General features: G+C 47.1%; 1 protein-coding gene across 2 annotated transcripts in view; it reads left to right on the top strand.

Annotated features, from left to right (window-relative positions):
* Positions 1-284: 284 nt before the first annotated feature.
* The window catches only part of FREM3 (FRAS1 related extracellular matrix 3), an 89,429-nt gene continuing 77,621 nt past the window's right edge, over positions 285-12,092 (top strand). For both annotated transcript variants that reach the window (XM_081208300.1, XM_081208301.1), the window contains exons 1-2: positions 285-7,621; positions 9,097-9,186. In XM_081208300.1, the coding sequence (XP_081064426.1) occupies positions 2,416-7,621; positions 9,097-9,186 (5,296 nt within the window). In that variant the 5' untranslated portion in view covers positions 285-2,415. The remainder of the gene's footprint in view (positions 7,622-9,096; positions 9,187-12,092) is intronic.

Raw genomic sequence — 12,092 nt, forward strand, 5'->3', positions numbered from 1 at the left:
GGAGCCAGCGCTGTCCGCAGACACTTCCGGGTCACATGGCCAGCGTGATGAAGCTGCTCTGGCGAGCCAGCGCAGCACATGGAAACGCCGTTTACCTTCCCGCTAGTAAGCGGTCCCTATTTATCTACTTGCACCCAGGGGTGCTTTCGAACTGCTAGGTTGGCAAGCGCTGGGACCGAGCAACAGGAGCGCACCCCGCCGCGGGGATTCGAACCGCCGACCATGCGATCGGCAAGTCCTAGGCGCTGAGGTTTGACCCACAGTGCCACCCGCGTCCCAGAAAAAGTAAGCAAACCAGTAATTAAACTTAACGTCACTGGCAGCCCATGAGGACTAATTATTTAAGCCAATTTAGTGTAATATTTAGACCAAAGCAAATCTGCTTTGTTATATTTCAAATTAACGAAGCCACATGAAACTATGTAGATATAAGAACCAGAAGCAACAGTGCTTTGGAGAGAGCTCTTAGCATAAAATGTGCTATGCTTTGAAAGTTCATTTGAGAGAAAAAGTTTTTAAAATGCGGCGTATGACAAAATGTATTAGACATCATAACTGGTGCTGTACGTGATAATCTGAAAATGAGGCCAATTGCCTCGAGAAATGCAAATGATCAATGGAACAGGCACCACACACACAAATACATTTACAGTCTGAATCCTGCATGTCTATTAGGAAGTCAAGCTTGACGGTGTTCAATTGGACTCACTCTCAAGCCTCCACAGAATGGCAGGCTGGTCCTACACATGTTTAGTCAGAAGAGAGTTCCTGTGTTCAATAGGAATTATTCAGATTCATCCAAGTTATAAGTTTGGATTGTAGGCATAGGCTTTTAGAATGTTTGCGTTTTATGAATTTGAAATGGCAATAATGGTTTAGGTTCCAATATGTTTATTCTTGGTGTTTCCGCCCCAAATGTTATTTTCCTCACCCAGTGTTCATGAGCACAGACTTCAGGTCTGTGGATGTCACTAAAAGTTGCATGTGAGCTCCCCATTTTTAATAGGGTGGAAAGCTCTCATCATGCAGAGGGAATGATTAATGAAGCTCCACCCCCACACCTGACATGAGTACTTGTTCAGTGTTTGGGGGCGTAAGCAGCAGCCACTCCATTTAGAGCTAAAGGCAGTAGAGGGAAAGTAGTGAGCTGAAAAGCAGCAAGCTGTTGCAGATGTCCAACAAAACCGCAAAGTCAAGGGTACAAAGGGAGAGCAAAATCTCAGGGTTGCATGCCTGTGTGAATTTCTACTAAATACAAAGTCTTGGTGCTATTTTTATGTTAAATGCAGCCCTGCTTTTGACTTGAGTGTCGTTCAGGTTTCCAGCAATTCGGGGGCAACTAAAAAGAGTTATAGCTATCATCTTCTATGATAGGTGAGAAAGTGTCATGCACTCTGATTCTGTGCATGTTTACCTGTAGATAAGTCCCAGAGTTCAGTAACACTTGCTCCTATATTAGTGTGCACAGAACTGCAGTCCCAGAGAGCATCAAGCTGGCACTCAAGAGAACAGCACGTTATATACATGTATTTGATTTAAAATGGTTACAGCTGTGCAAATGTGAAGCTACCAAAAGTCCCAAGTTTTCTCTTTGGAGAAGGAAACTGGTTAATTTATCTGAGCAGAGAGCTATGAGGCTTCACTTGCAGCAAAATCCTATGCATGTCCTCTCGTAGGTAAGCCATGCTAAGTCCAACCAGACTTCCCTCAAAGTAAGGGTTGCAGCCTTAATTCCTTTGTGGCTTTCTCAGAAGGCGCTTTCCCCTTTTGGCTTAAAAGGGCTCCCTTGTTGTACTTTACTTTTATGAAGAATCTGGGTACACCCAGTGGCAGGAACCCAGCGAAAAACAACTCTCTTCCTATCCTACCAGTAGAATCAACGCAACAGCGCGGGGGAGGGAGGGAGAAAGTTATGCCCCGGAGCCACTGATTTCTGCACACCGAGTTCCGTGCCCGGCGAGGAGAGCTCTTCTCCTTGTTGAAAGTCGCCAGCGGAGCCCCGAGCGCGTCCCTCCCGCGCAGGGAGCGAGCCTGGCAGCAACCGGAGCCGGAGGGGGGGAAGAGTCCCTCTCCCTCTTTTCGGGGGCTGGCTTACTCTCTCGCCGCTTTCGGCTGCAGGGAAGCGAGCCCTTGGTTCCTGGGTGGGCCGCGGAGGGGGGCGAGGGTGTTCCTGGGCGGCGCGAGGAGCTGCCAGCTCCCACCCCCTCTTCGCCTTCCCTTTAGTACCTGCGGCGGGCAGAGGCCGAGCCCAGAGCGCCCCGCTCCCAGCAGCGCGAAGGAGCCGGGGGTCGTGCACCTTGCCTGCCTCACACGCCACAAGCCCGCCGTCCCGCCGCGGCGCCGGGTCCCAAAGCCCGCCGAAACTCCGGCGCGAGGGGCCCCAGCAGCAGCAGCCGCCGCCGCCGAGGAGGTGCAATGGCCGGAGCGACGAGGCAGCTCGGGGCGCTGCTGCTCCTGCTCTACAGCCTGGCGGCGCCCGGACACGCGCAGCGGCAGCCCGAGCCGGTCGAGCCGTCGCTTCTCCTGCTGGCGGCCGAGGAAGACCCGCGCACGCTCGACGGCGCCTCCGCCATCCTGGTGGCCAACCGGGGTCTGCGCGTGCCGTTCGGGCGCTCCGTGTGGCTGGACCCGGCCCGGGACTTGGTCCTCCGCGTGCAGCCCGGCGACAAGTGCGTGCTGACGGTGCTGGAGAGCGGGCCTCCGCCGGCGCCTCACCGCCCCGGCGCGCTCTCCCCCAAGCGCTTCCCGTGCGCCTTCGGCCCCGGCGAGGTGAGGTACACGCACTACGGCTCGCGCAGCCCCGGCCGCGACCGCCTCAGCCTGCAGCTGCGCTACGACTCGCCCAGCCGCACCCTCGTCGCGCCCTTCACGCTGGAGGCCGAGGTGCTCTCGCAGCAGCTGCGCCTGCTCAGCCGCAACCTGCCGCTCACCGTGGAGAAGCTGCGCGGCCTCAGCCCGCCGCTCGACGCCAAAGTGCTGGCCTTCGCCGAGCCCGGGGAGCCCGCTGGCCGCCGCTGCCGCCTCACCACGCTGCCTTTCCCCGCGGGCAGCGGCAGCCACCTGCCCGCCTACGGGCGCCTCGTGGACTCGCATGGCCGCCCCCTGCCGGCGGGCTACAGCAACGAGTGCGGCCGCTTCCTCGACGACGGGATCCGCTATGAGCACACGGCCACCACGCCGTCGCCCAACCGCGACTACATCCCCATGCGGGTGGAGCTGCTGCAGCAGGACGGCGGCGAGGACTCCGAGGAGAGCCCCGGCGAAGTGGAATATTTCCAGGTGGTGGTTCGCATCCGGGAAGGCGCCGAGAACACCCCGCCCAAGCCCAGCTTTGTGGCGCTGCTCATGATGGAGGTGGACCAGTTTGTGCTCACGGCCATCACTCCCGACATGTTGGCTGCTGAGGACTTGGAGAGCCCATCTGACCTCCTGCTCTTCAACCTCACCTCACCCTGGCCCAGTGCAGGTGGGCACGACAGGGGAGCAAGCGACGACCCCCGCTTGCGGGGTTACTTGATCAGCACCGATGACCCCAGCCGGCCCCTCACTTCCTTCACCCAGCAAGAAGTGAGGGAGCTGAAGATCGCCTACCAGCCCCCCACAGTGGACTCTGACCACGAGCGGCTCTTCCAGCTGGAGATGGAGGTGTTGGACCCTGAGGGTGCCTCCTCAGAGCCGTTTGCCTTCATGGTGGTGGTGAAGCCTATGAACACGTTGGCCCCAGTGGCTGTCTTTAACCGAGTTGCTGGGCCTCAGATGATGCTTTTTGAAGGCCAGTCAAGGCCACTTTCTGACAATCTTGAAATCAGTGACGAGGACAACCTGGATGAGGTGAAGGTATGGGTTACAAGAGGGCTGAAACATGGTGAACTCAGGGTTTTGGGCGTGCCACCTGGCCGCCAGTTTTTTACTGCAGCAGAGTTGGCGGCTGGTCAGGTGATCTACCAGCACGATGGCAATGAGCACAGCTACAGTGATAACATTGTATTCCGTATGGGGGATGGACGACATCAGGTGGAGTTTCTTTATCCAATCACTATTGCCCCAGATGATGACCAGCCGCCCATCCTCAATGCTAACACTGGCTTGGTCCTAAGTGAGCACCAGGTGGTCCAGATCTCTCCCTTTGTCCTCAGTGCTACTGACATAGACTCTGAAGACTCGACCATTCGATTTGTGCTTAAGGAGATTGAAGGATCTCCAGATACATCCACCCGCCAACGTCTTGGTGAGCTTCTGCTGCGTCAGGCAGAGATTCCAGTTTCTTATGAAAAGGAGGAGGATGTGGTGGGAGATCATAGTGGGACATCCTCCTGGCACTTTGTGGAGAGTGAAGGTGTGTATGAGAAGAAGGTGACTGAATGGCTGCAACAGGACATCTTGGATGGAAAGTTGTTCTACAGACACACAGGGCCTCATAACACCAACCTAGTGATGGACCAGTTTGCATTCTATCTCCAGGATGATAATGACCCCCCAAATCAATCTGATGAGCAGGTGTTCATCATCAAGGTTCAACCAGTAGACAACCTGCCCCCAGAATTGTATCCAGGAACCACCTTGCAGATGACTGTTCTTGAATATCAGGTGACCCATTTCCGAAAGCGCTACCTGCGATACACCGATTTGGACACAGATGACAGGGAGCTGAGATACATTTTGCTCACACCACCAACTGACACTGACGAAAACCACCCCGTACTGGCTGGAGAAATTGTGTTGACTGACAACCCTCTAATGTCCATTACACATTTCACTCAAGCACAAATAAACCACCACAAGGTGGCATATAAGCCACCAGCCCAGGAACTTGGGATCACCCCAAGAGTGGTGCAGTTCACTTACAGTGTAGAAGACACGGCAGGTAATTCTGTGCCAGGCACCTTCACGCTATTCCTGCAGCCAGTGGACAACCAGCCCCCTCAAATCACCAACGCTGGCTTCACTGTGTCTGAGGGAGGCAGCTTTCTTGTCACCAGCAGTCAGCTAGATGCCACTGATAAGGATACAGACACTGACAGGATTGTCTTTACCTTAACTGAGGCACCTCTGCATGGCCACCTGCGCTACCTGGAGGAGGGGTTGATGGTACAGGGTGAATCATTTCTGTTAGATGACATTGCTAATGGTCGCATATCCTACCAGCATAGTGGTGATGAGCACACAAGTGATTTCTTCCAGTTGGAAGTGAGTGATGGGGTCCATCAAGTACCAATTACTGTTAAGATTGCTGTTCAGCCCGTGGATGATGAGCGTCCTAGCATTACTCTCCCTGGTAGTAATGGACTTTTGGGGGCCTTTATTGATGTGCTGGAAAATAGTGCCACTGAAATTACTACTTCTCTTATCCAGGGGACAGATGAGGACACTGATGAACTGGCCTTAACATTTATTGTGGAGGATCCCCCCAAACTAGGCGATATTTTAGTGGATGGGGTGCCCTCTAAGAGATTCACCCAGCAGGACCTCATAAGTGGGACAGTAGTCTATGCTCACACTGGTGGGGAGATTGGTATGAAAAAGCGGTCTGACGCTTTTAATCTTACTATTTCAGACCTCTCCAGTGAGTGGGTGGTGGGAGGCAGCACAGTGGAAGGAGTGCGTGTTAATGTGACTATTTTGCCAGTGGACAGCATTGCTCCTGAAGTTATGGTGGGGGAAGAACCATTCACTGTTTATGAGGGAGGAAAAAATGTTTTAAGCTTGCAGCTGCTAGATGTGGCAGATGTAGACACCCCTGGAGATGACATTCTGTGTACCATCCTAATACAAACCACTTCTGGCTACCTGGAGAATATCTCTCCAGCCCTTGGGTCTGAAAAATCCAGGGCTGGGACTCCCATTAGTGCTTTTTCCATCAAGGATGTTCGTCTTGGGCACATCAACTATGTGCAGAGCATTCACAAAGGGGTAGAACCACTGGAGGACAGATTCACTTTCCATTGCTCTGATGGTATCAACTTCTCACCACACCAGTTCTTTCCCATTGTCATTATCCCAACTAATGATGAGAAGCCTGAACTGTTTGTACGTGAGTTTGTGGTGCTGGAAGGGATGAGCTTGGTGATTGACACTCCCATTCTGAATGGTGCTGATGGTGATATCCCTCCAGATGAGTTGCGCTTCTTTATAACTGTTCCTCCTAAGCATGGGCAGATTGTTAACCAGCTAACCACTGGTTCTGTGTCTGTACACAATTTCACTCTGGAAGAAATCCGGGAGGCATCCAGCATTGTGTACGAGCATGATGACTCGGAGACTAAAGAGGACACTTTCAAAATCCAACTGACTGATGGCCTACACACCGTTGAGCAGGAAGTGTTAATTATGGTCATCTTAGTGGATGATGAGACACCTAGGATGTCTATCAATGATGGGCTAGAAGTGGAGATTGGTGAGTCCAAAGTTATCACTAATCGGGACCTCAAGGCAACTGATATAGATTCAGAGGACAAGACGCTTACATATGTTATTCGCTTAGTACCCAGGCACGGCCTTCTGCAGCGCTTGAGCAAAGAAGGAGAGGTGTTAGGCAACATTACGCTGGGCATGAATTTCACACAGGATGACATAGACCAAGGTTGTATTCAGTATATTCACACTGGCCAACAAGGAGTCCGGGACTTAGTTAAGTTTGATGTCACTGATGGCATAAATCCTTTGATAGACAGATATTTCTACATTACCATCAGTAGTATTGATATGGTCTTCCCTGAGGTGATCAATAAAGGAGTGACTCTGAAAGAAGGAGGGAAGGTGACACTCACTACTGACCTCCTCAGCACAAGTGACATTAACAGCCCTGATGAGCATCTCCAATTCAGTATCACCCGTGCCCCAAGCAGAGGTCATTTGGAGAACTCTGACAGCCCTGGTGTTCCTGTCACTACCTTCACTCAGCTCCAGCTAGCTGGAAACAAGATTTATTACATCCACACTGCAGAGGATGAGGTGAAGATGGATAGCTTTGAGTTTGAAGTGACAGATGGCTATAATCCAGTCTTCCGCACTTTCAGAGTCTCCATTACCGATGTGGACAATAAGAAGCCAGTTCTAACTGTCCATGACCTGAACATTCAGGAAGGAGAAACCAAACTGATCACCCCATTTGAGCTTAATGTAGATGATCGGGACACACCTGACCATCTACTCCGTTTCATAATTACCCAAGTCCCTGTACATGGTCAGATTATTTACAACAATAGCTACCCTGTGACCAGCTTCACTAAACAAGACTTAAATGAGAACTTGATCAACTATAGACACGATGGCACAGAAACGACTCACGATAGCTTCTCTTTTACTGTTACTGATGGGACCCACTCAGACTTCTATGTTTTTCCTGACACCATCATTGAAACACGTCACCCGCAGACGATGAAGATCCAAATCAATTCCCTGGACAATGGGGTGCCACAGATAGTAGTGAATAAGGGTGCCTCAACTCTGAGAAATATTCCAACTGGGCACCTTGGATTCTTGATCACCAGCAAATCCCTGAAGGCAGAAGACAGAGACAGCTCACACAAATTGCTGAAATACAAAATCACAGATGGGCCAAAGCATGGACTTCTCATTCATACTGGCCTAGGAAATGGAAGTGTTAAAGCCTTTACTCAAGGTTAGTGCTAACTGACTTCCTCATTACTTATTTGTTTCTTTGGAATGCTAATTTTATGTAAATAGCTGTAGCTTTTAAGATTATTGCTTGCTTTAAGATCTTGCATCATTTACAGATTCTAGTCAACAAACCACTTGCATTGTAGAAGGCACACAGATTTTAATCCATTCTGGGATAGATGGTGTTTGATTAGTGGCATATACAGGTGTATTTGTAAAATGACAAGTATTTTGTTAAAGAGCAGAGCCACAGCATACATTTAAAGTACATTCAATGCATGTTTAAAGCATATGACCTTTTCTTAAGAATTGTGGCAACTAGTTTCCCTCTCACAGTCCTAAAATTCCCAGTATACCCATAAACTCCACTTCCCAGGATTCTTTGGGGACAGTCATGTGCTTTAAATGTGTGTTGAATTTGCCTTAAACGTAGAGCATGAATCTGCCCTTAGCTTCAGTCCTCAACCAGCAAGGAATGGGGGTAATAGGGTCTGCATCACTGACTTTGTGAAGTGCTTTGAGCAATTACAATGCTAAATATTATTTGTGGCCCTCCCTGTAGCACTATGATAACATAAGTCTGGATGCCAACAAGTTGTGTAGTAGCTATATACAACCTGTTGGCTATATAGGCACTGTATACAGTACATTGGTATGGACACGCAAAAATAACAGCACCCAAAGAGCCACCCAGGTAGCTCTGTGCCCAAAGAGCATAGGTTTCTTGAGCAGCAACCTTGTGGCATAGGATGGAACTTTAAGAGGCTGTTTCTGTACATCAGCCTTCCCCAACCTGGTGCCCTCTGGATGCTTTGGACTACAACTCCCATCAGCATCAGCCAGCAAGGCTGTTGTGGATGGAACAAATGAGAGTTGTAGTGCTAAACATCCAGAGTACACTAGGCTCCTTTTGTGGTGGTTGCCTGGTGTTCAGAAGGAAATGCCATTGGGTGTGCCTTACACAGTCCTTTGGTTCCTGGGCAGGTGTTCAGTCTGAAGATGCCATTTAAGTGGATGTGGGTCACAATCGTAAAATCCCAGGTAGATTGCATTCAGGGAAGGTAGTGAATCCTGGAATTGTAATCTAAACAGCTCTTTGAAAAACGGAATTGCTCAAGTCAATGGCTCAAGTCATGGACTTGAGTTTTAAGATCACTTTTAAAAAGTAACTTTTAAGTTTCTCATCATGTTTCAGCCTTTAGCAAAAACAAAAATACCCGTATTCAGCACTTACAGTTTTGTTTTTAAATTTGTTGTTGGTTTGATTTGTGAATTGTTGCTTGCATATATTTTTTGAGTTGTACTTTGTATTGAAGAGGGGGATATTATGTATCCAAAATAAAATATAAAGTCTGCAAAGAACATTTGCAGTTTGCAGGCATATTCCTTTTAGAAGTTCAAACTACTGAGAAGTCTTTGGTGTCAGCACTGTAGCGATTCAGTTACTCACGTGGCTTTTTTTTCTTATCCTGTTAGCTGATATTGATGACATGAAGATCTGCTATGTCTTGAAGGAAGGTGACAATGCAACTAGTGACATGTTCTACTTCTCTGTTGAAGACAGTGGTAAGATAACAAATTTCTTGCTGAAGTTACTCTAAAATCAACACAGGAATATTGGAATCAGTTATACACTTTCTGTTGGGCATTTGATAACAGTTTTAGGTGTACAGCAAAGGTTTACTCAGAATAGACCCACTGATATTAATGGTCTTGAGTTAGTCATGTGCATCAATTTTAACGGATCGACTCTGAGTATGATTAACATAGAATGCATACCATGTATTCTGTGTATTTTTATCAACCTAAAACAATGCATGTTTATTTATAAGTAAGTTCCCCTGTGAATAGTGGTGCTTCCTCCTAAGTAAGTGTGCATGGGATTGCTGCCTAGAAGTTGCCATTAACTTCAGCTTGATACTGCAGGTTAGGGACCTGGAATAGGTGTCAGGATCCCCCTGTTTGCACTTCTGTCTCTTACCTTCACGCGATGTTTTTGGGCTACAGCTCCCATCACCCCCAACCATTGCCCATGCTGGCTTGGGTTGGTGGGAGTTTGAGTTGAACAACATCTGGAGTGTCAGAGGTTCACCTGCTGCAAATGATTCTCATAATGTGGGTTGTACAGCTGGTTAGGTGGGGGGCGGTAAGGGATAACTGCAAATTATGTTGTGCATTTTTTGTTCCTTTTGCAAGTACTTTCCCTATACTTTAAAACCTGGAGCACAGGCTACTTTCATGCAGCTGTTCAGCGATTTATGTGACAAATTAAAAATAATAATAACAATTTTTAAAAATGCTGTGTGTATCAGTTGTTCAAAACGGGGGCTGTTTAGGAACATTGGAAGCTGCCTTGCACCAAGAACAACCATTTGATCCATCTAGCACACAATTGTCTGCTATACTGAATGGCACCATGTCCCCATTAATTCCACCCCTACATGAAAATGCCAAGAATTGAACCAGATACCTTTCGCATACAAAGCTTGTGCTCAGACGCCCTGGCATCCTCAATTTTTAATATTTTCCAGGTGTATCTAACCTGTATCATTGCCATAGTGACTGGAAAATTTGCATAACACTAGCCCTTGCACAAGAATCCAAACATCTATCCCTAATCATTTATTGGTTGGTATAACTGTTTTTGTGCGTGCCATAAACCAATGCCTGTTTCATTGCACCATAAATTTACCTGCATTCTTTGTTCTGCCTATGCAAGGAAAATGCTCTGAAGTCCTAGGCTGTGTGATCGCTAAATACTTATATAGTGCTCTCAAGGTATATGTTCTTAAAGAATAAATCAAACAGAAACCTGCTAAATGCATGCCCTTTAACACTAGAAAAGAAGAATTAAAAGGGGGAAGGGAGGAATGCAAAAACAGTGTGGAAAATATGGAACATGTTAGAGCATATACTTTAGTAGTAACTCAAAGCTCACTGTTGGTTGGAACAGTAATGGAGCATGAAGTCTATGTGATTACTTTTGTGCCTTCATTTTGCTCCCAGACTTCCATAAAATTTTATAAAATTGCAACCTTAAATTGGCATTCTAAAAAGCAAATACTTCTGCTAGACACATATCTACAATTGCTGGCTATTTAAATGATAAATGATAAAGAAAATAATAGACTATAATTACTACTCTTGCAAATCAGACGGTTCCTTTGATAATTTAGGCTGCAGTTGTGTGAAAACACTTTCCAGAGAGCAAATTGGTAGGGACATTTCCACATAAAAATGCACAGGATTGTGTTGTTTCGTAAGAAATTTGTAATAAGATTCCAAGTTTAAAAAATGCCCATTATTCAGGCTAACTTATAGACTAGATCTTGATAGTTTTGGAGCGTACAGACAGCTGGCTTTATCACATCATCTAGTATTATATTCCTAAAGCTCAAAAGTAAACTAGCAAGTTGTAATACACTTATGTTCCTTGTGCAAGTAGAGTGACCTTCTTTATCTCTAGTTTTATGGCTGTTTACATCCACAGGCAAAGGTGTTATTATTGTGTCACAATTTACAAAGCATCTGGATGGAGATTGCATTCCGCCGGATGTTGTACAGAGACAGAACAAAATATGATACCTGCTCCATAAACTTAAATGTATGCTTTAGCTGTCAATTTTCACGGCAGCTTTCTGAACATGTAGCTGAGATGTAAGGAACTGAATAACCCTTCAGAAGAAGATAATTAAGAAAATGTATGCTGTTTACTAATGTGTCTGAAAGTCAGCCCAGAGGTATTAATAGATATGTAATTTAAAATGATAGGGATATATGCAAAATGTTGTTAAATCAGATTATATTCTCAATTATACATATGTGAACCTAGTGAAAGTGTACCAGGGACATAGGTAGTTAAATTGTTTGGCTCTAGCATTGATTAATGTCATATGACACAGTATTCCAGGGTTCCAAGTACCAAGTACCTAGCAGCTAGGATTGTCTGGAACGAAATCATATGTGTTTAGCAGAAATCCCTTAATGGGTTTGAGGCCTGTGAATATAAGTGATAAGGTGATACTGAAGTCAGTAGAAGGTGATAATCTGTGGCACTGGTTTTGAAAGCTAGAGGAACGAATGTGACATGAGTGTGAACATATCAATGCTAGATGCAAGCGTTCATGATCCTTTATGGGTGGCTAGTAGATGTTGTCTTTATGCACATTCTTTTCCTACTCCAGAGAATGTAACAAATCACCCCATATTTCAGCACTGCACAGGTGTATAATTCTGACGCATGGTTAATTTAGGAACAGGAACATTGCAGAACAGAGAAGTTTGAGAAGTTTCATTCAGTGAAGCCCAAGATCCCAGGTAGACTAGAAGCAGTAGCTGTCAAGGATTTACTTTGGCCAGGTGCAATTAACCTGGTGCTGATTTGATTAATCAGCAAAGCCCAGGTGCTGTTAGTTAGGTTCTTGGTGTCCAAGTTGTGATTGGGTTGGCTGGCCTCCAGACTTTTACAGTTT

The sequence above is a fragment of the Podarcis bocagei genome, assembly GCF_964188305.1.
Source record: "Podarcis bocagei genome assembly, chromosome: 9".
NCBI classification, from domain to species: Eukaryota; Metazoa; Chordata; class Lepidosauria; order Squamata; family Lacertidae; genus Podarcis; species Podarcis bocagei.